The sequence below is a fragment of the Cavia porcellus genome, unplaced genomic scaffold, assembly GCF_034190915.1.
Source record: "Cavia porcellus strain 051 isolate PalLab524CR breed Dunkin Hartley unplaced genomic scaffold, mCavPor4.1 scaffold_29, whole genome shotgun sequence".
In the NCBI taxonomy this organism is placed as follows: Eukaryota; Metazoa; Chordata; class Mammalia; order Rodentia; family Caviidae; genus Cavia; species Cavia porcellus.
Window position 1 is genome coordinate 26,802,177 of NW_026947512.1, and position 23,111 is coordinate 26,825,287.

At 34.0% G+C, this 23,111-nt stretch overlaps 1 protein-coding gene across 1 annotated transcript in view; it reads left to right on the forward strand.

Moving 5' to 3' along the window:
- Positions 1–23,111, forward strand: part of Zbtb41 (zinc finger and BTB domain containing 41) — a 36,829-nt gene that overhangs the window by 7,368 nt on the left and 6,350 nt on the right. Inside the window, exons 3-10 of the mRNA XM_003474710.5 lie at positions 1,269–1,476; positions 2,194–2,263; positions 3,721–3,868; positions 12,308–12,437; positions 14,131–14,226; positions 15,217–15,323; positions 16,710–16,815; positions 21,520–21,608. Of these exons, the coding sequence (XP_003474758.2) occupies positions 1,269–1,476; positions 2,194–2,263; positions 3,721–3,868; positions 12,308–12,437; positions 14,131–14,226; positions 15,217–15,323; positions 16,710–16,815; positions 21,520–21,608 (954 nt within the window). The remainder of the gene's footprint in view (positions 1–1,268; positions 1,477–2,193; positions 2,264–3,720; positions 3,869–12,307; positions 12,438–14,130; positions 14,227–15,216; positions 15,324–16,709; positions 16,816–21,519; positions 21,609–23,111) is intronic.

Consider the following 23,111-nt stretch of genomic DNA (forward strand, 5'->3'; position numbering starts at 1 on the left):
GATATGAGGCATAGAGAGATTACTTGTCAAAGGTCTCATAGCCTGCTACTTAAAGAGCCAGGAATCATATCCAAGCTCTTTGAGTCCAGGGCCCATGTGTTTCTTTTATCTCTGAAATGCAGATATTTATGTTCTAAATTATAGTATAAAATAATTTTTTTGTAAAGCAGTTTGTTTTGCTTTGTTTTGTATTTTTGCAGTGCTAGAAATTGAACCTTGGACTTCGCACATGCTAGGCAAGCTCACTACCACTAAGCTACATCCTCTGCCCTTATTTTTTTATCTTTGAGATAGAGTTTTGCTAAATTGTTCAGATAAGCTACAGACTTACAATCCTCATGCTTTAGCCACTTGGATAGCTGCATTTACAGATTTGCATAACCATACTCTGTTCAAAATATATCTTTACATTTGCTTTTTTCATTGTAACTTTGCTCTTTGAGAAGTCTGTGTTACATTTTTTTGGTTATTACTATTAGAAATTCTGTAACACCTGTTCTGAATATATAATACTTAGGTACACAGATTAGAATGGAAATCTCACATTATTTTTCACTATCCATTATACTTGTTCATGTTTTCCTGCTTTCTTTTATCCCAGAGATGCTGAACCTTTTACAGCATTCAGTGACAGCGTATTGCAGCACATGACACCACTATGTTATACTATATTGTACTGTATATTTGTACTATATATATTGACTTCTTAGTTTCCTTTAAGTTGGGAAGGCCTTATATGAATAGGTTAGAGTGAAGTATATGTCTTGTTCAGTACTCTAGCTTTGTAGTGCCCTTTCCGGATTACCTCCTATGAGAAGAAAAATGAAAGTATTATATATGTGTATTACCTTCCTTTGTAGTATTTATAAGAGATCTAACAATTCAATTTATGGATGTCCATAGTAAAGGTAAACTATGGAAATAATTAGTAGGTATTTTGCTAAAAACTAGTTTTAAAATATACGTACCAGTAAACTCAAAGCAATCTTTGAGATTTCTCTGAGTTAGAAGTTTAAGTAAAGTTATTTTCTAGTTTTTTTATGTGGATTTTGGAGTGTATATTAAATTTACCAAATCATGACATTTTATTCCACTTATCAAGTTTCAGTCATAGTGTAGTGAATATATCATTAATCTTTTTTTATTTAAACATTTATTTTTTTCCAAAGAAACCCATGCAGAGAAAGAAAGAGGGAGAAAACGAAGGTGGGAGGGAAGGAGACACAGAGAGAGAGAGGTATCATTAATCTTAATTTTTCTTTTTATAGGAAAATACGAAAGCCACACCCGTGTGCACACAGGTGAGAAGCCCTTTGAGTGTGATATTTGTCATCAGCGCTACTCAACAAAGTCTAACCTAACTGTTCACAGAAAGAAGCACAGCAGTGAAACAGAATTTCATAAGAAGGAGCACAAGTGCCCTTACTGTAATAAACTTCATGCAAGCAAGAAGACTTTAGCCAAGCATGTAAAGAGGCAAGTATTATCTTGCTTCCATAGTCTATTTCATTGTGTCTTCTAATACATCTATATATGTATTTTTAGTTTATTATATACATAAATTAAACTATTATATAGATATAATAAACTAAAAACATCTATGGAGTGCTTATCTACTGTTCTTTCATGGCTTAACACTTTGTAGACTACAATTAAGAGCAGCAAGTGTTTGTTCGTATTGTTGCTGTTGACATGAAATTGTTTGGTACTGAAACAAGAATATAGTCTGTAATACAAGAGTCTAATATATAACATTTCAATTATTCTGTCTTCTGACTTACATTTTCTAGATATGTGTGTAGAAATACTTGGTTTAAAATGCTAGGAAATTTGTTTTTTATATTTACATTTAAAGGGTAAAAAAGTTTGTAAGAATAATATAAATTAATTCTGAAGAAAATGAAATGTACTGAGATCTGAACTAAAGAAAATCTGGCGAATAGCATTGTGTATTATTTATAAATGGCTGCCTTCTGAGTTCTATGTATTTAAAATATGGTTAGAATTTTCTTTATTGATCTATAAATTTAGGAATATTGATAAATTTACTAAAAATGGTGTTGATGCCTATGTTCTTATATGTATCTGTCTTTTAAAGAGGGAAATCAGTACTTGATTTTTGTAGTTACTACTCACAGATTGTGTGAAATATTGATTTAATCTTTTCCTTGTTTTACTCTTTTCCTTTGATAGATTTCATCCTGAAAATACACAAGAATTTATTTCCATTAAGAAGACTAAGAGTGAAAGTTGGAAATGTGATGTAAGAATTTTTAATTTGTTTTAGAAAATCAAAGTAAATGTGATGTTGCTTTTTAGGAAAGGAAGGTAATTAGGTTTTATGGTAATATAATAACAGATCTTAATTTTAAGAGTTTTTTATACAACATTACCAAAATCACTGTAATGTTTTGTTTTGTTTGTTTTACAAATTAACCTGATTTGGGTTAATTTCTAGATAACTGGCCTGAGAATTAGAAATCATGATTTTTTACAAAAATCACTATATTGTGTGCTTACTGTTACGTGTATGATCTGTGTATTATTGCAGAGCATGAAGTGTTGGAAACCCCTTTCTCCTCATTTTTGGTTATCTGTTGCTGCATAATAATCTACCTCAATACATAATGCTGTTAAAGTCTTTTGTTTTGCCTTGCCTTTTTATGGGTCAGGAATCCAAATTTGTGGTAGGGTTTTGCTAGGTAGTTTTTCTGTTCCCCACAGTGTCAGTTTAGTCATTTAATTGTGCCTAGCTAGTGGGTGATCTAGCTTGGTTTGGGGCCACTTCCAGTGTGACTAACCCGTGTGACTGGCAGTGTGGCGTTACCTGATGCCTGGGAGTCAACAAGGATGGACCAGTATCCAGGAGCCTCTTTGTTCTTTTCTAGAGTTAATTCTAGCATAGTAGTTGTGTTTCAGGACTGAGTCTTCCAGAAAGCCTAGGATAACAAGAATTATAAGACCTTTTGTGACATAGCCTCAGAAGTACCAAATTCTTCTACCCTGGTCTTCTTATTAAACAAGTCACTGTAGCCAGGCAGATTTAAGATGAAGGAAACTAGACTTCTTTTTTAGTGAGAGCCAAAAATTATGAGCATTTATTCTATCACATCCTTAAAGTATTCTTTGAATTCCTACATGAATTGTTTAATATTTAATACACATTTTTTCTTATCTCCTTGAAGGTTTCAATTTACATAGAGAAGAAGAGAGTGATATTCTCAAGCTTTCTCTGACTGTAGCTTCTACAACTTAAAGTTCATGTTATATTATTTGAATCTATATAATATTTTCCCCTTACTGAGTTTCATCATCCTCAGTTATAAAATGAATTGATAATTCACCAAATGATGAATTAAGAATTATGTCTAATGAAACATATGGGAGCAATGATAAAGTCTTATATTTTTGACATATAAATGGTTTAAACATGTATTTTACAGATTAAGAGATCCCTATTTGGATTAAGCTAGATTATTCTGTAGGCTTAGTAAACATACAACGAGATGAAATTCAGTTATCTTTAGTACCAATTTACAATGATTCCTGACTGTAATTCTGCCAGAGCTCCTTCTCTTCCTATAGTTAGAATTTGGTTATACTTTTGGGAGAGATTATTTTGGCATTCATTTGAATTTTATGGGGTTTTTTCCCTCAATATGAACGCTTGTTTTAATTTTTAATTCTGGTTCTCATATTTTATATACGTTTTTTATTTAGATTTGTAAGAAATCTTTTACTCGAAGACCACACTTGGAGGAACATATGATTCTGCATTCTCAGGATAAACCTTTTAAATGTACCTATTGTGAAGAACATTTCAAATCACGGTTTGCACGGTTAAAGCATCAGGAAAAGTTCCATCTGGGTAAGCAAGATACTCTTCATTAAAGCAGTCATGACCGTTAGATTGTTATGTCATGCTGAAGGCACCATCTATTCTTATTCTACACTTTCTCTTAAAAGTTCTTATTTTGTAAAGTAATCCCAGGTTCACAGCTAAGTTAAGGGGTTACAGGTATTTCTCGTTATGCCTCCTGCCATCTCACACAGCATTCCTGTTAACATCTATCATAGTAGTCCAAGTGGTGACTGTGAATAAAATTGTTATAACCCATGTGTGCAAGTTTTTAATGTGAACACAAATTTTTAGCCTAGGAGTGTGAAGGCACTAGTAGATAGTAGCAGAATATTTAGTTGGTGAGAAACCACCATACTGTTTTCTAAAGTTCCTGTACCATATTGCATCTAACCGACAATAAGTGTTACTTCACATCTTTGCTAAATATTTAGTATTGTTGATTTTCTGAATTTTGACCTTATAATCAATGTTTAGTGGCACCACATTGTCTGAATTTGCATCTTCCTGGTGCTGTATGAAGTAGAGCATCTTTTCATATATTTATTTGTCATTTGTGTATCTTCCGAAGTGTGATATCTGCCATATTGTTGACCCTTTGTTCAGTTGGTTGTTTTTATTGCTGTTTTTGAGAGCTGTTTGTATTTTTTGGATAAGGTCCGTATCAAATTTCTTTTAAAGTATTTTCTCCCAATCAAATTTGTCTTTTCATTATCTTGACAGTGTCACAGAAAAAAATTCTTATTTTAGTGAACTCTAGCTGATCAGCCCTTTCATCCATGAATTGTGACTTTTTTCATATCTAAAGAGTAATCCTAAAACCCAAAGTTAATAGAATTTTTGCCTATATGACCTTGAAGAGATTTTTAGTTTTGCATTTAGGTCTATCATTTACTTTGAGTTCCTTTACAAAAGTTGCAAAAATGTGCGTAGATTTTTCCTGTGCATATCCATTTGTTTAGTACCTTTTTTTGAAAACACTATTAGCTCTGTTGATCAGTCTTCACTCCTCTGTTGATCAGTTGGCCATATTTTTGTGAGTCTAGGTTGTCTTCTGGGTTCTCTTTTCTGTTTCATTGATCTTTTTTGTCATTTCATCTCCCAGTACACTGTCTGGATTATTGTCACTTTGTAATCTTGAAGTCAGATTTGTTACTTCTTGAACTTTGCTTTTTCTCCCTTAATATTTTGTTGCCTGTCCTGGATTTTTTTTTTTTTTTTAGCATCTCTATGTGAACACTAACTTATTTTGTCAATACCCAGAAAATAATTTTCCAGGATTTACATTGAGATTGCATTAATCTCTAGATCAAGTTGAAAAAAACTGGCATCTTAACAGTATTGAGTCTTTGAATCTATGAACACAAAAGTTTTCCCATTTGTTTAGTTCTGCCTTAGTTTCTTTCATTAGTATTTTGTAGTTTTCCTTATATAGATCATGTTCATATTTTGTTAGATTTTTACTAAACTGTTTTATTATGGAGAACTGCTGAAGCAGTCTTGAACTTTGTGTGTTGAAATAGGCAAAGGAAATCACGCAAATTTGGAAAAGTACTGTATATGCTGCATTTCTAGGACATTACTATATACAGTATTGTGTTTTATTTTGGATGGCAAATGTGCTGGCATAAACAGTGCAGACAATTCACATTTGTCTGTTGGATAGACTTCTAAGTGCTTGAGATAAGGCGTTTTGCCTACTAAAATTCATTGTTAAAGAATGGAGTAAAATTAGTATATGTGGAATAAAATATTATATTCAATAAATTCTTTCCCTAATGCTTGTGACCATGGTAGAACTGCATGGTCTATATGGTGGAATAGTTAGACAAATTTATGATCCCAATAATGAATTGTCATTCCTACACAGAAGCAGTTTCACTGTTCAATGTTTTTATTAATAACAAGTAAAATAACTTAAGAGTAAGTAAAAATAATTTAGGTAGATAGCTTTTTAGATGGCATAAAGCCAAAAGGGGTATTTAATGTGCCAAGGGGTATTTTATATTTTTGTAAAAATATAAAAATCTGTAAGCTAGATATTAGATCAAAATAAATGAAGTTAAAATTAATTAAGAATAAATACAACATTGTAGCTTATGAGGCTAATCTGACTTTTAATCACTGAGTCTTAAAAAATATAGAATGGTCCATACTTCAAACTCCTTATTGTTGGATGGGTTTGGCAGCAGAGATTGTTTAGGCAAAGACACAGTGTGAAACAGTAATTTGATGTGACTGACCAAACCAATGTAGTTTTAAACTATGTTAATGTGTATTGTTCAGGATTATGGTAATAATAGTATAACTAGTTTTGTGGATATTAACAAATACATATATATTTTAGAGGTGAATAATTTTGGTGATATAGGAACATTAAAGACATGTCATCTGGAAAATTGTTGAAATAAAATTAAATATTTTGTCTAGGGAAGGGAGATGGAGTACATCTGTTTTCAGATATTTTCAAGGCTCTTTGATGTAACAAGACATATTTAATTTTTGAAATTCTAGTATATAAGGCTATTACATGCCCGAAGATTATTTCTTTTTAGTTCAGATTGTCTTTACTATGTTTACACTCACAGTATTCCAATTCAATAATTCTGAGATGTGATAATCTCAGAACAGTTTGTATGGTTACCAACTGCAGTTGAGACATGTTTATGATTGCATTTTTCTTGTAAGAAATTTCTATGCCCTTTAGTTCCAGGAGGATAGTTTTTATTTGATGATTAGTAAGCTTTTTTTATTTTCAAATGAAAACTATGGTATTTCTATAAAATATCCTAACAAAATACAGTAAATTATAGAACTGACACGAGAGACTTCACTTTCATTATCTGTTTCTTCCTTTATTAGCCATATCATTTAGTAAATGAATTAACGTTTTGAGAATGTTGGGAGAAAATTCCAAGATACAAATTTAATTTTAATATCAACCTTTTTAACATATGTGAACCTATAACTTAAAGTAACTTATTACAATAGGTATTTTTCATCAGTAAAAGCGTAATAGTATCCGACAGTGATATACTGAATTGGTGAGCTCTTAAGAGTTGTTGAAAAGGACTCTCCTGAGAAGAGGTTAAATTAGGTATTTTTATGACTTATTAAAAGATTATTTTTCAGTCATGTTTTAGTATATCAATAAAAGAGAGCTGTTCTGCAAAACTAACAGTAAGGGTTAGCTAACCTGGTAATTTAAAGTTCACTGAGTAAAATGCCCAAGGGAAGGACATTGAACATTCAAAGCAGTAAGTATTTATTTGAATAGATGCCAATTAAATGATCAACTCTGGGTTAGAATCTGGGGTTACTATTCATGGCAAATTAAGTCACTACATGATATTGTCTTGTTCATGCAAATGTTTTATAAATGATTAGTTAATTTATATAATTTTAGGTAAGAGTCAACATCATTAGGAGAAAGTATAAAAGTATTAGTGAAGTATGAGACTTCATAGCAAGGCTGGTTTTCAGCATTATACTAAGCCACCTGTTGTGTGATCTGGAACAGCCTCTCAGAACTCAGGGTTCCTCATTTTTGAAACAATTACTGTAAATGCCTGCTTTGTAAATGTTGTGACAGTTATAAAGTACCACATGTAGAGCCAGGCATTATTTATACTTCCTTTCTCTGAATGTTGTTACTGTTTCTAGTGTTATTATTTTCAAGACCTTTGAGAAATATTTATTTTTAAATAAAACAATTTTTGTAGTTTTACTATTTTAAAAAATAACCCAAATAGAATAAAAATTAACCCAATAGACCATTTCTTTGAATATTTTGTATGTGTGTGTATTCAGTACTGTATCTGGTTTATTTCTTAATGATAAACAAGAATATTTAATGGCATATAGTAAGCTTCTTTTACACCTCACCTCTATTCTATTCCCTTGAATCACTATATGCTCTAGATACTCTATAGAGTGTTTCACAATATTGGTATATATCAAGATCATCTGGAGAACTTGTTTAAGTTAACTTTGAAGTTCGGTTTGCGGAACTGCATCCCTTGTGTGTCTGAATGTATTGTTCTAAAGAATAGCCCCAAAATTTGCTTTTCTAGCAAGTTCCCAGATAATGCTGAAGCAGATGATTAGATACTACAGATTGAGAAGAACCATTTCTATTAGGATTATATATTTTGTTAAGTCAGAGGGAGAGATACCTATATAATATAACTGAACAGGTGAGGGAAAAAAATTTTAATATGTAAGTCTGTTTATAAATATAAGAGTTACTGTTTGGGTTTTAAAAGTCAAATCTTATTATTCTAGCTACCTGGAAAGTTGGCTTCAAGATCTAATTTAGTATCAGTTTCTAGCTTAGTTTTATACATAAAAAGTTCAAAAAAGTTTGGCTGCATGCAAAGCTGAGTTTACAATGTAGGAAAAAAAAACATTAATACATAGTAGTTGTTTTCTTTGAAGAACTCTGATAAGTAACTTAACGTAAAAGTTCCATTTCTTCCTTTGCCCCACTTGAGTCTGTTAACTATACATATAGTTATTACCTTATAAAAAGTTTTACCAGTGGGCATTTGATCTTTGCTTATATCATAGTTCTCATAATATGTTCATTTTGGATCTTTTATTTATTTAATCCTTTTATTTTTACCTATGCAAATACTCTCCTTTTGTCAGTTCCTGGGATCTTTTTGTGCTATGCAGGTGGAGGCAGGGTGGAGAGATTTTTAATAACACATTGTACTTAGTAGAGTACAAGATATGAACTAATACTTAATAAGTTAGTAAAAGATTCAGAACCCATGGAAAATGTTATTTTAGGAATTAAGAATGTTATAAATTCTTAATACAATGTAAATTTTTGAGGTCATCTCTCATCTGTAATGTACAAAACATATTGAAATTCTCCCGAGGCCTCTGGGTCTACTAAGCAATTTTGCTTGTTAATATGTTTGTGAATGACAGTGTCCAAATTGTGCTATTATGGTTAATTCATTACAATTTCTTCTTTAGTTCGCCCATTCAAATTCTGAGACATCTTCCAAATGTATACCTTCCTTGAGCTGTATCTACTATATTTCTTTTCACATATTCCTTTAGTTTGCCATTTAGTAAAACTACTCTTTTCACTTGTCTATTTGGTAAAATCATAGTGAATTTCAGAATCCAGCTAGGATCAGTATTACTGTTATGGTTTGCTTCTGAATGTCTCCTTAAAGCTTTATGCAATTATGGTAGGAAGACTTTTCCGTGATTCATGGTCCAGTGATGGGATTAAGGGTGTGAATATTATACTCACCTTAGGGCAGGTAACCTGCATGCAATATAAGGACAAAAAGAGCTCATGCACTCGCCTGCCCTCTCTGTCTCTGTCTCCCTCTCCCTCATCCTCTCCCTCTCCTTTTTCCTCTCTCCTTCTCCCCTTCTTCCCTCCATTCCTCCCCCCATCTTCTTTTTCTTGTTGTCTTTGCTGTCTTCTACCACCATAATGATTGGCCCTCTGCTATGTGCCACCCTACCCTGAAGCCAACCAGTTATGGACTAAAACCTGTACAAACTGTGAACTAACTAAACCTTTTTCCCTTTAACTTTGACTTCTGGTATTTTATGTCAGCCATGAGAGAAAGGTAGCTAAGATAGAATTTGTTACCAGAGAAGTTGCTGTGACATCTGGCCATGTGGCACAAGAGCCTTAAGTCTTGGCTTGTTGAAAAAAGAGGAAGAGTTAGGAAAGGTTCAGAGATGCTAGCTGAACAAGTAGAGCTGAAATGCTCTACGGTGTACTGTACGGGAGATTCTGATTAGAGCTCAGAAGACCAGAAGGCTGATACCAATCCTGTCAGTAAAGACCAGGTTCTGAAAGTTTCTATTTGGAAAAAAAGAACTTAACTGGTTTCAGGTGATTTGTGTTTTGGCTTGGCAGAAAATTTTGTCTGCATTTTGCTCATGTCCAGAGACTTTGTCTGAGACTGAAGAGTGATGGGCTAATTAATCTTGTGGAAGAACTTTCAAGTCAAATGTTGAAGCAATGTCATGGCTGCTGTTGGGGGCTTTCAGCCAAATTTATGTTGTGAATCAAGCAAAGAGCCCAGTAGGATGATTCAAAACATTGTGAATTTGGCCAGAAAGAAAGTTCCAGTAAAGCTGTGGACTGCACAGATAGAAGACAGGAGATATGGATTGCTGAAAAGGAACAGGAGAATAGAAAAATTGGTCTGAGGGCATGACAAGAAGCAGCAATACTCCACCCCTTGTGGCCTCAAAATTGCAAAAGTGAAAGACTTTGCTTTGAGAAGAAAGCCCCAATGTACCATGTTCCAGAATGGCAGCAGTACAGAGAATTTGTTCTTCAGAATTGGATTCAGAGTGCTCTGTGATCCAGATACTTGATCCCTACAGCCAAGAAAGAGGGGAAGCTGACTACTGCTCTATATGGCTACAGACCTTGGCATCATCCGCATGGCATTGGTTTTAGGTGTATGCAGAATCAAAGAGTTGTGGAGTCAGGAAGACTTCCACCAGATTTCAGAAAGCCTAGGTGGCCAGGCAGTGTGTCCTTGATAAGGCAGTGTATCCCTGATAGGGCAGTGTGGTGAAGCTGTAAGTATGAAGCCAAAGGGGCATTGATGACCCCAGAAGTTTGGAGAAGCCAAGAACATGGATTGTCTGAGGAAGACTGCAAGGAGGGAGTTGAATGAGCCCAAGAGAGAAACCATGAGAGCTACAACAACTGTCAGTGCCATAGGGTTGCAGTCACATTTTGGAGTTGCATCTTGCCACAGATTGCCTCAGTGCTGCACATGGAACTACAGGACTTAATGTTTGCCTTGCTAGATTTTGGACTTTCTTTCATCACGTTTTTTTTGTATACCACTTTTTGTAACTTTTGGAATGGGAATGTTTATCTTGTGCCATTGAATCTGGAAATATTTAGCTTTCTTTTTCATTTTTATAGGGGCTCACAGCTACAAGTTTGCCTTAAATCTCAGCTACTTGTGCCTTGGACTTTTCAGGATGCTGAAACTGTTAGGACTTTAGCATCTCTTAGAGATGGACTAAATGCCTTTTGCACAAAGGATGTATATGAGTCTTTCAGGACCGAGGGATGAAATGTTATGGTTTGTGTGTGAGTGTCCCCCTCAAAGCTTCATGCAGTCATGGTGGGTGGTCTTTTTCAAGGTAGCTGAATCTAGAGTTTGTGATTTATTCAAGGTCAAATGCTAGGATTAAGGGTGTAGTATTGTACCTACTCTAGGGCAGGTAGCTTGTATACAGTATAAGGGACAGCAAAAGACTCGTCTCTCTCCCTTCCTTACTTGCTTTTGCTGTCTTCTGCCACCATGAACTTTTTGTTCTCTGCCATGGAGCCAGCCAATTATGGACCGAAACCTCTATAAGAATAAACTTTTCCCTCTTTAGTTTTGGGTGTTGGATACTTTTTGTCAGCAATGAGAAAAGTAAAACAATTACTGTGAGAAATTTGGTTTAATTTTATAAGATGGTACAAAAATGTGCCACAGTATTTCCACTCCGTATCACTAAAAATTTGTATGGAGAATAGCAATACGTAGTGTGATAGAAATATACAGTGAATGTTTAGATTTTTAAAAATTGATTATGGTAATAAAAGCACATTGTTATTAATCTCCCTCGCAATATTCTCCATCCCTTGAACACATTTATCTCTCATTCTTGCCAAGTTTTGAAGCAGTTCTTGAAAACCCTCTTTCAGGAGAATCTTTATGAGATGTAATCATGTCTCTAGTGAATGCTGCTGTTGAGTGACACCCATCAGACAGGGAGGCTTTCTTGTGTGTCTTTATCCATCTTATTCATTGAATCTGACCATGAGAAAGTTAAATGTTTTGAATAATTCAAGACACTGAGGCAGCTGTGACAGTGCTACTGTAGACACCAAGGAAGACTTCCAAAACTGCTTCAGAAAGTGACAAAAGGGTGATTGATGGCAATATGTCTTTGAGTGTAATAATTTTTTAAAATTTAAAACCTTTTTTAAAATTTAAAATCTCGTAAAAAAAATCTTCTAAAACCTTAATCATACCACTGTGTGTATATTTATAACTGATAAATTCTGTTACTATTTTCATTCTTTCAAGGTTTCACCCCTTCTTCACAGAAAGAAGATAGTGTATTCTGTTTCATTTCAGTTTGATTTCGAAGTAGGAATTGGCCATTTCAATTTATAACACATCAGTTTATTCAGCATTTGTAATATGTCTGTTACCTGCCAACCCTATACATAGTTCTAGGGACATAGAAATGATAGTTACCTGTCTTTTAGAAATACTCTGAAAAAATATTTTTTCAGAGAAAACTGCAAATCAGTAAATGCAGTATGTTGTGATGCATACCCTGATAGTGGTAACATAAATTTATAGCAGATCTATTAGGTGTACCTTAGTGTTGAACTTTAATTTTAAATACACTATTATATTTTTTTCTTTTTTCTTTTAGGTCCTTTTCCATGTGATATATGTGGTAGGCAGTTCAACGACACTGGAAATTTGAAACGCCATATAGAATGCACTCATGGTGGGAAGAGAAAATGGACTTGCTTTATTTGTGGGAAATCAGTACGAGAAAGGTGACAAATTATCTACATAAGTACAAAAATTTAGTGCCTTTTATATAAAAACAATTATAAATATGGCTTATAAAAGGGTACAGTAATTCAAGACACATACCTGAAGTATGCATTAGTTTAAAATATGAGGGCAAAAGAAGAAATTATATATGTTACAGAAGATGACATGGAATCACGATTTGCAGATTTAGGTGGTTGACATACCATTTTAGCTCTGTAGAATCCAATTAAAAATGCATTAAGTTAAATGTTTCACTTAGCTGCTGATACTCATTTCATGTCACAAAAACGTTACCTCTGTCCCATGAGAATTAGAGGTAGGTGGCTGTTAACTAAAAAGAAGAATGTAAGAGCAGTCTACTTATTTTGGCCATGTTTCTGTAGATTTATTTCAGTACTGGATGTATACGAGCTCTGTCAGATGTTCTTACTATGGTAAACGTGTGTTTTATTAATGACTTTACCATATACTGACATGCCAGAAAGGTCTCTTAGTAACTCTCAAACCCCAGCTAGACTTTGATCCAGAGATCCTGTTCATACTGTTTTCTGTGCCCTTTAATAGCAGCAGTATTACAAGATTTGTGCCTGCTACTCGGCTATTCAGAAGCATACAATACATTGTTTAGCAAGACACACACCCGTATAGGTATATGAAACAAGGACTTCTTAGAATATGTGATTATTTCTGAGGAAAGAAGAGTAAGATTTAGGAGAAGTTGGTGGAAGCATTTCAGATACCAGTAATTTTCTAATTCCTAACCTATATATTTCTTTAATACTACTCTTCACAGTATATATAAGTTATACAGTACATGAAAGTTTCATAAATAAAAAAATTAAAAGTGCTGTTTTCTTTAACAGATGGTTGTGATGGAGGAATAGAAAAATTAGTGGGAAACTTATATAGCTTACTATATTAATCATAGACTTCTTTTTCCCTATATAGAGCTTTCTGTAAAAACAACAGGCAAACAAGCCAAAAACCCAAATAAAAATAACCACATTTTCTGTTTCCGTAACTACCTTATAGGGGGTTTAGGAATACTTTTAGTATTTTCCGTGAAGATATTTATAGTTGAAACTGGCACTTGTCAAGTGTTGGGGTGCCTTGTAGAAGAGCACCACCTGCTGGCAAAGCCCTGCTTTCATTTTTTTAAATTCCTTAGGTCAGGGAATGAAATAAAAACCTATTGATAGTTATAGCTAAAACTGCTATAGTTATAGCTAAAACCTGCAAAGGTCAATCATATTTTATCTTTCACTTTCTTCCCCGTAAAAAGCTTCATCTTCATTCAACACTTCAGTGTATGAGAAACTGTGAAGGTTGATAATGCTGTATTTGGAGTAGTGGTAGCTACACAGTAACCCATCAGAGTCAGTTGGCTAAAAGACTTAGGAATATCAATTGCTTCTTTCCATAGGTTGCTTTTTCACTTCCACAGAGGTATACATAACATTATGTTAAGCCTTAAGACATTTTTGAAGTAAATATTGAGCACACATTTTGACTGGATTCCAAAAATATTTTAAACACTGCTTACCAAATCAACATCCTTCTTACCTAAGTCAGTAATAATTCAGTATTTTTTTATTTATGTTCTCAAAGTTTGATGATGCTAAATAATTAAATCTCTGGGAAATATATGCATTGAGGTTAAAAGAATTTTAAATATATGTACTTTTAACACAGAACTACTTTAAAAGAACATTTGAGAATCCACAGTGGAGAAAAGCCTCATCTTTGTAGTATTTGTGGGCAGAGTTTTCGGCATGGAAGTTCATACAGGTAAGAAAAGCCTTTTCCCTTACATTGAGTAAGAGAAAATTACATCTTCACAATAATAATATTCCTCTATAATAAAACTACATTTTGAGACAAGTTCTCATTAAGTTGCCTTGGCCACCATCCAACTTGTGAATCTCCTGCCTCAGACTCTTAAAATAGCACCACCCCACCAAGCTTACAATCTTAGTGTTAATGCTTTAAGATTTACACTTCAATTGTTACTTACCTTTAAGTTTAAACAGAATGTTTCTCCTTTAGATTTAGTCTAGTCTATTGACTAATTTTTCTTCCATCTCCATTTTACGGTAGAATCAACATTCAGTTTGGAATGGGAAAGCTATTCTTTTCACTAGGATATATATGTAGATAGGTTACAGGGATAAAAATGAATCAAGTTAAATGAATCTTAATAATCTAAACCTTTTATAATCTATTTTAGAGTCATTATAAAATGGGCTCCATTTTGTTCAATCAGTGTGAAGTGGTAAAGTATAATTTTCACAAGATTGAGATCCTCTAGAATAATTATACATTCAAGTATCGTTTGTAAGTGGTATCAGTTGTCCATAATAAGATTAATTTTCAGTTATCTGCTCTGTAATTTGCTGTTGTTATCGCGTAGTCATTGTGCACTTAACCTCATTTGTCTGATTTTAATTCCTGAAATGTACCTGTTTTTGTATCTCTGGAAGGTGGCTAGTCAGATAAATTATCACCCATGTTTTTGGTAGATTCAATGAAGTAGGTATGCTGAGATTTTAACAAGTTGAGACATATCATCCAGAAATACTACTGAGTATGTGCAAATGTTGACATGCATTTTTTGAAGAGGTGAATAGGAACCTTGGGATCAATTGATAAAACACTGGCAAGAACTCTGTAAGTCATACATAGGAGGTACATGTGGTTAAGTGGACAGTCCAGTTTTCATTAGTAATCAGTTTCCTTCTGGTTGCTGAGTTTTAGTGGTTGTCAATTTTTTTCTTACAGACTTCACTTACGAGTACATCATGATGATAAAAGATATGAATGTGATGAATGTGGGAAAACATTTATTCGTCATGACCACCTTACTAAGCACAAAAAAATACATTCAGGTAAGCTATAATTTGTATGCTAGTTTCAGAATCCTTTTAAAAATACCTGAAAAGAATATAATGTTGCATCATATTTATGTTATTGGCTGTAGTTTTAATAATTTGAAATATTTTGATCTCTTCCTTGTAATGTTGGTTCTCAATCTTTTTGGAAAACAAATCTGAAAAGAAAATAATTTTATGACATTTTCAGTGCAATTTTAATCATTTGATCACTGTTTGTGACTCTGATACACATTTTAAAGTTTAATTGTAAACAAATTCCCCAAATCAGCAATTTTCATGTTATATTAATATGTGTATAATTACTTGTTCTTCCCTTGAAGGGAGAGACCATCTTAATATTTCTGATTTTGCTTATATTTGAGAAGTTGGTAAAACTTTGGTATTTAAAGAGATACCAGCTGTAACTGGGTATTAAAGTTTATGTTATAGTGAACTTTGAAACTCTGTCATTGGAAAATACAATCTTAATAATCCAGATCAATTTCAGATCTTTATACTATTTATATAATTTTTATATTCTGGGGATTTCTTTCATATTTTCCTCTCAGATTGATGTTCAGGAAGTGCTAAGAGAGCCAACTATGTGAGCACAATAATGGGAAAGAGCCATCTCTATGAGCACAGTAGAACAGGTGATTATTATTATTATTATAAATATAATTTAAATATATAGTATGCATATTGTCACTTTTAAGAGGTGCTAAAGGTCTAGTGACTATTTTCATTTCCATAAATGCATTTTCATTTCTAGGAAGAGAGTTCTAAATTCTTAATTCTAGTCATGTATGTTAATTGCACTGGCATTGAGAGTGATTTTTAAAGACTAAGCCATTGTAGCTAAGTGTAAAACTAGAGAATCATTTAAAATTTTCTGTGTTTTGGCTCATTGCAAATGTGAGAAATCCCCACAAGTGAAAATCTCCTAAAAGCAAGGTACAAAGATCTGAAAATGTTTAGGTCCTTTTCTTTTAAATAGTAAAACAGCCTCATTTCAATTTAGTAAATGTCTATTTGAGGTGTTTTATATCTAGATATATGGCCCTCAAATATGTCCTGAATTTTGAAGTAATTTCATTTCTCTTACTTGTTACCTTGAAAGGTAAGACTTGATATCCATGACAGGAGGCTGCTGATTCCTTCTGCCAACGTGGAAAAGATTCACATCCGTGAAATTAGATTAGATTAGCCTATTTTTTTAATGAAAGATACTTGAGTGAAGAATATAAAGGAAATAGCCTAGAATACAAAAAGTGGCTTTATTTTGCTGGTATATTTGCCACTATATGATGTTCCTATTTAGTCATTTGTTTCTGGTGAAAAAAAAAGAAAAGAAAACTAAGATACCTACTATAATCAAAATATTTGGGAATTTATTTTTAGGTGAAAAGGCTCATCAGTGTGAAGAATGTGGGAAATGTTTTGGTCGGAGGGATCATCTTACTGTTCATTACAAAAGTGTGCACCTTGGAGAAAAAGTATGGCAAAAGTAAGTGGAAAAGCAAAATGTCTAAGAATTAGTATGTCGGCTGAATCTTGGTTGGAGAAAATTTACAACCTTTGTTGTCCATTTTGTTTAATTTGTGAATGGTTAATTTTTTTCTCTAGTTTCTGTAGCTTCTCTTTGAAGACCTAAAAACATATTTTTCCCTCTTGTTTTTACTTAAAGACCAGGAGGGGGTAGACTTTTACTTATGTTTAAGTGCTAATTGTTCAATATATGTCATAGGCCTTACAATTAAATTTTGAATTTGGGATTTTTTTCACTCAAAAATGCTTGTTAAACCCTGCTCTGTGTTACTTACTATCTTGGTTACTTTTCTTGCTCTCATTGTTGAGACAAAATAGCTGATGCTCAAAGTGAAGCAAGGGAAGGTTTATTTCTTACAGTTTTGGGAGTTCCATTTCCTACACAGCTAGCTTTAAGGCAGGACAGCATGTCAGGGTAGCCATTTATGGCCACTGCAAATAGCAAGAGTGAACTGAGCAAAAGAAAGACATGCGTTCTTCTCACCTTTACATTGTAAGTTGGTTTCACCCCTGGGCAGGTGCAACGCTCACATCATCAATACCAGCCCTAGACAACAAACCAATCATAAATGCTAGATCCAGCTGCATCCATGATTGCATGAGGCTTGGGGGGCCATGTGAACACAAACCATAACATTACATCCTTGGTCCTCCAAAGACTCATGTATATCCTTTGTACAAAAAACATTTAGTCCATCTCCAAGAGTTGCCAAACTTCCAACAGTTTCAGCTGAAAAGTCCCAAGTCCCAAGTCTCCTCTGAGATCTAAGGCAAACTCTTAGTTCCAAGTTCTTGTACAAATGAAAACAAAGTTAAACATTTCTAATTTACAATGGCACAAGATAAATATTACCATTCCAAAAGTTACATACCTGGAGTACAAAACATTGGAGCCAAAGCAGTTCCAAAATCCAGCAAAGAAAACATTAAGTCCTGGAGTTCCATGCTCTGCAGCTGAAGCAATTTGGTTACAAGCTCCTAAAGACTTGAGTGACTACTCCCATGGCACTTCCAAGGATTTCAGTTCCCATAGCTTTTCTCTTAAATCCACTCTGCTCTATCTTTGCAGTTTTCCTTGGGTGATCCATGTTCCTGGTTTTTCCAAACTTCACACAGTGTCACATATTGCCCTCTCAAGGGCACATTGCTTGGCCTCCAGGCCTTCTGAAATTGGGATAGGAGCTGCCTTAACCTCAGAACTAGTACATTCTCCATTCACTTAAAATCAGCGTCATGTGGATGCTGCCAAGGTCCACTGCCAACTGGAGCAGCAGCCAGGCTTTTCTCTTTCTTGGCTGCAGGGGTTGAGTGCCAGGATTGCTGATCACTCTCAACCTGATTATGAGGAACAACAGCTTCTCTGTGTCTCCACCATTCTAAAATCTGGTGTGGCTGCCATCATTTTGGAGCCTCCTGTGGCTTCTGTCTCTGTCTGGAACATGGCGCTCTGTGGCTTTCTTCTTTGAACAAAGTGTTTCACTTTTGCAGTTCTGAGGATAGATACCCACTGCTTCCTGGGGTGCGCCCAGGCTATGTTTTTTATTTCTTTGTTCTTTCTCAGCAATTGGGGCCTCAGCTCTATCTTTACAGTCCACAGCATTCTGGTCAAGTTCACATCATTTTGAATCATCCTGCTGGGCTCTTTCCTCTTGATTTGCAACATAAATCTGGCTAAAAGCCCCCGACAATAGCCATGCCATCACCTTAACATTTGACTGCCTTGAAATTTCTTCTGCCAGATTAATCAATTAATTATCCTTAGATTCAGTCTCAGGCAAAGTCTCTGGACATGAGCAAAATGCAGACAAATTGACTGATAAGCCATAATGTACATCATGTGGAGTCCAACAACCAATGTAGTCCTCCTTCCCTGCAGAAACCTCTTGAGCCTGGTCTTTATTGTCAGGCTTAGCTCTGACAAAAGTCTCCCCCACAGAACAGCCTAAGCTGTGTTAGCACCATTCTTTCAGGCAACATCTCCAAACCTTTTAAAATTCTTCCCACAAGTCATTTTCAAAGGCTCTTGAACCATATGAATAGGTTCAGTCACAGAGATGGCCCCACTCCTAGTACCAAATTTTGTCTTTTCTCTTTTGCTCTGTTCACATTTGCTGTTTGCAGTGGCCATGAACAGCCGCCCCTCAGCCATACTATCCTCCCTTGGAGCCAGCTGAGTATGGACTGAAACCTCTAAGAATTGTAAAAAGTAAACCTTTCCTTCCTTCATTTTGGGCATCAGGTATTTTGTCTGAGCAATGAAAGAAAAGTAATTAATATACTTACCAAGTTAAGTTTTGAGCAGTTTGTAACTTTATTCTACTTATAATAAAAGTAGAGGATTTGTATTACCTTTTTATTTATGTTAAATTTATTCATAAGTTCAAATGTAAAGTATTTATTAAGTAGACTGATGAGAGCAATGTCAGTTTTCTTCCTGTAAGTTTTTATTAATGCATATTAAATTTACAAAATACCAAGTTTTATTGTGGGATTTTCATACATTCATATAACATTTTGTTCATATCCATCTCCTTATGGCCCTCTCTTTCATATCTTCTCCCCTCCATCAGTCCCCTTCCACTTGTCTAGTAGTCTGCCTCCTATTTTCATGTCACCTTATTGTTTTTCTAAATTCCAAAGACATTATTTTATCTTTATGACTGAATAATGCTCCATTGAGTGTTTGTGTGTGTGTGAATATGTTACTCTTCCTTCATCCATCCATTGAAGGGCACCTGAGCCAACTTCGTATCATGGCCATCGTGGATCTTGCTGTAGTAAACACGGGTATGCTGACTTTAAATCCTTCACCTAAGGCATGGTGTATTTAGGCCATGTGGCAGTTTCATTTTTAGTTTTTTAGAAGAAACTTGCTGCTGATTTCCATAGTGACTGTTGTAATTTACATTCTCAAGCAAATTTTTTCCACACTTGGTCAGTAACTTGGATAGCCATTCTGATTGGGGTGGGATGGAATCTCAGTATAATTTTGATTTGTAATTCTCTGATAATTAAAGATATGAACATTTTTCATGTAATTATTTGTTATGTATTTCTTTTTTTTTGAGAAGTGTTGAGCAATTTGTCCATTTTTTATTAGATAATGGTTCTTTTTTTTTTTTTTTTTTTTTTGTGGTACTTGGAATCGAACTTAGGACCTTGTGCTTTCCAGGCAGGTGCTTACGCCACTGAGCTAACTCCCCAGCCCAAGATAATGGTTCTTTTAGAGTTAAAATTTTTGAGTTCTTTAGATATTGATGTTATTGACCCTTGGTTGGAAGAATAACTAGCAAAGATTTTCTTCCATTCTGTAGATTGTCTCTTCAGTCTGTTAATTGCTTCCTCTGCTGTGCACACACTTTTTAATTTTATGCAATCTCATTTATTGATTTTTACAGTTATTTTCAGGGCTTCTAGAATTTTATCCAAGAAGTTTTTGTGTATGCCTGTAACTTCAAGTGTTTCCCCCCATGTTTTATTCTGTTTCAGAGTTTTAGATCTTAAACCTAGATCTTTGCATTGAATCCGTAGATTGCTTTCTTAATGTGGTCATTTTAGCAATATTAATTCTGCCAGTCCTTGAGCATGAAAGGCCTTTTCGTCCTTTATTGTCTTCTTCAATTTCTTTCACTGGTGTTCTGTAGTTTTCATTTTAGAGGTGTTTCACATCCTTGGTTCTATTGATATTTGCTTATTAGGTATCCTTTTTTTTTTTTTTTTTTACTATTTTGAATGCAATTGTTTTTCAGAGTATTTTTCTTAGTGAGTTCATTATTGGTGTATATGAAAGTTATTAATTTTAATTTTATATTCTGCTATTTTGATGAATATGTTGATCATATCTAAGAGTCTTTTGTTTGAGTCTTTAGGATCTTTTAAGCATGGGATCACATAACCTACAAATCAGAATAGCTTGACTTCTTCCTCTTTGGATCTTCTATTCCTTTTCCTTGCCCGATTGCCATAGGTAAAATTTCAAGCACTAATTTAAATACAAGTGGTGACAGAGGATAACCTATTCTCATTGCTGATTATACAGGAAATCTCTCCATTTTCTCCCTTATAGTGGCTATGGTTTATCGTATAGATAGCTATTATTGTGTTAAAGTGCGATCTTTCCATACCTAACTTCATTAGGGCTTTTATCATAAATTTTTTTTCTGCAGAGCAGTGTCAGCTTTTTGTGAATGCAGGTTTTGAAATTATTGCAACTTTTTAAATCATCCTTAGTATCTATTTACATAAAACTTATTCACTCTTTTTAGCATGTAATTTTATACTTATCATCATAAGCATTAAAATGTAGAAGAGTTTTACCACTACAGAAACTCTTTTAGTAATACTTTATGGTGAACCCTTCCTGTTATCTTCAGCCCACCATTGATGTGTTTTTGTTCCTATAATTTTCTTTTGTATAAATAATGCCCAATAAGAATAAAAGTTCAATGATTCAAAGCAGGATATCTTTTTATAGATTTGGTTGATAAATATAACTGGAAGAGGAAGAGCTACAGGTAATAACAGTATTTAAATATTTATGTTTCCTCAAGTTTCTGTACTTTATTAATATGGTAGTTAAATGTACAGTTATAAGTAAAGATGTGAAATGTCTTCATTGTTACTAAAGTTATACTGAAAGCCTTAAACTTTTTTGTTTTCTTAGATATAAAGCAACATTTCATCAATGTGATGTTTGTAAGAAGATTTTTAAGGGAAAATCAAGTCTAGAAATGCATTTTCGGACACATTCAGGTAAAATTTCTTGGGCATTTTTTTTATATTTCTGTGTAATTATTCAAGAGTAACACATGTCCATGTATGTTCACCATTAAGATTTGTACTCCTGGCAGGTGCAGTGGCTCACACCTAAAATCCCAGCTACCTGGGAGGCAGAGACAGGAATATCACAAATTCAGGCCAGCTTTGGCATGCTAGTGATTTAGCAAGACCCTGTCTCAAAAAAGCATGCTGGGGAAGTAGCTAAGTAGGCAAACTTTGGGTTCAATCTTAGTATTGCCAAAAAGTTGCTATATTTTTGAATATCACTTTTTATAACTTGGGAAAATGTTTTTGCATAGGTTTTTAGTATTCATTTTCCCCCTTTCTGTTTTCCAGTTGTTTTTTATTTCATGTTCTAAAGACTTGTCTTAGGTTTTGATTATGTGTTTATTTTTGTTCCATCGTTGTTTCCTCAAGCCTCAGGCTGAGACTTGCCCCAGTTCCCCAAACACTGAGTCTGAAAGAGCGGTCGAGAGGGAAGAGCTGCCATACTGCTGTATCTACAGAACTTTACCCGCTGCAGTTCTGACTGACTAGGTTGTGCTTTTTTTGTGCCTGTTAACAGCAGCAGTTTTTGTTTGTTTGTTTGTTTTGTTTTTACCCTTTTATTTTCTCCTTCTCCAGCAAGATGCATGCTGTGATATAAATCACTTTATGAAGTCTGCAATAAAAGCCCTTCAAGTTACATTCTTAAGCACCATAATTTAGTATCTAAAGATAGCTAATCCTGTGGGTAACGTTTTTAATTCATACAGGCTTAACTGAGAAATAGCTTACATCTCTTTACATCTCTGAGTATCTTTACTTTCATCATTTCCACCCAGTTGGTAAATTGAACCCAGGGCCTTGCCTGTGCTAGGAAAGCACTCTAGCACTAAGCTACATTCCTCAGACAATCTTTCTGCTCTTAATAGATCCCTGTTTGCTTGCCCTGGAAAGGACCTTTCCTTGGTTGCCTTTTATCTATGACTTATAATCTTGGGATACCCCAAACTTGGGTTAATTATTGTTAAATAGATAATTTTACTGTAGAAAGTCTTACTATAAAAGTTATTTTTTTCTGTATTTTCCTTTCTTCAAATTCATAGTACCATATTGCCTTTTCCTATTTGTGTGTCTTTACTGTAAACTTGTTTTATACATATAATAATGTCAACATTTTCCTTATGGAATTTTGTCTTTAAAAACCTAAATTGTTTTTTCTACTGAAAATATCTTTTTTCAGTAATAGAAAGTTCTGAAAATAATACATCTATCTGGGACTAAGTTTTTAAAAAGTATTCATCACACACTGATTGACTCTAAATTTTAAAAAGAAAAAGAAACCTTGCATCTGTAAAAGCTTTTGAAAGGTTTATCATGGCTGGAATTAAGCCAAAGGAAAGCACTTAAAAGTAACACTTTTTTTTTTGGTCTTTAAAAGTAAAGGACGCTTTTGATGCTGTTACCCCTGTGATAGTGACGTTATTTATTTTC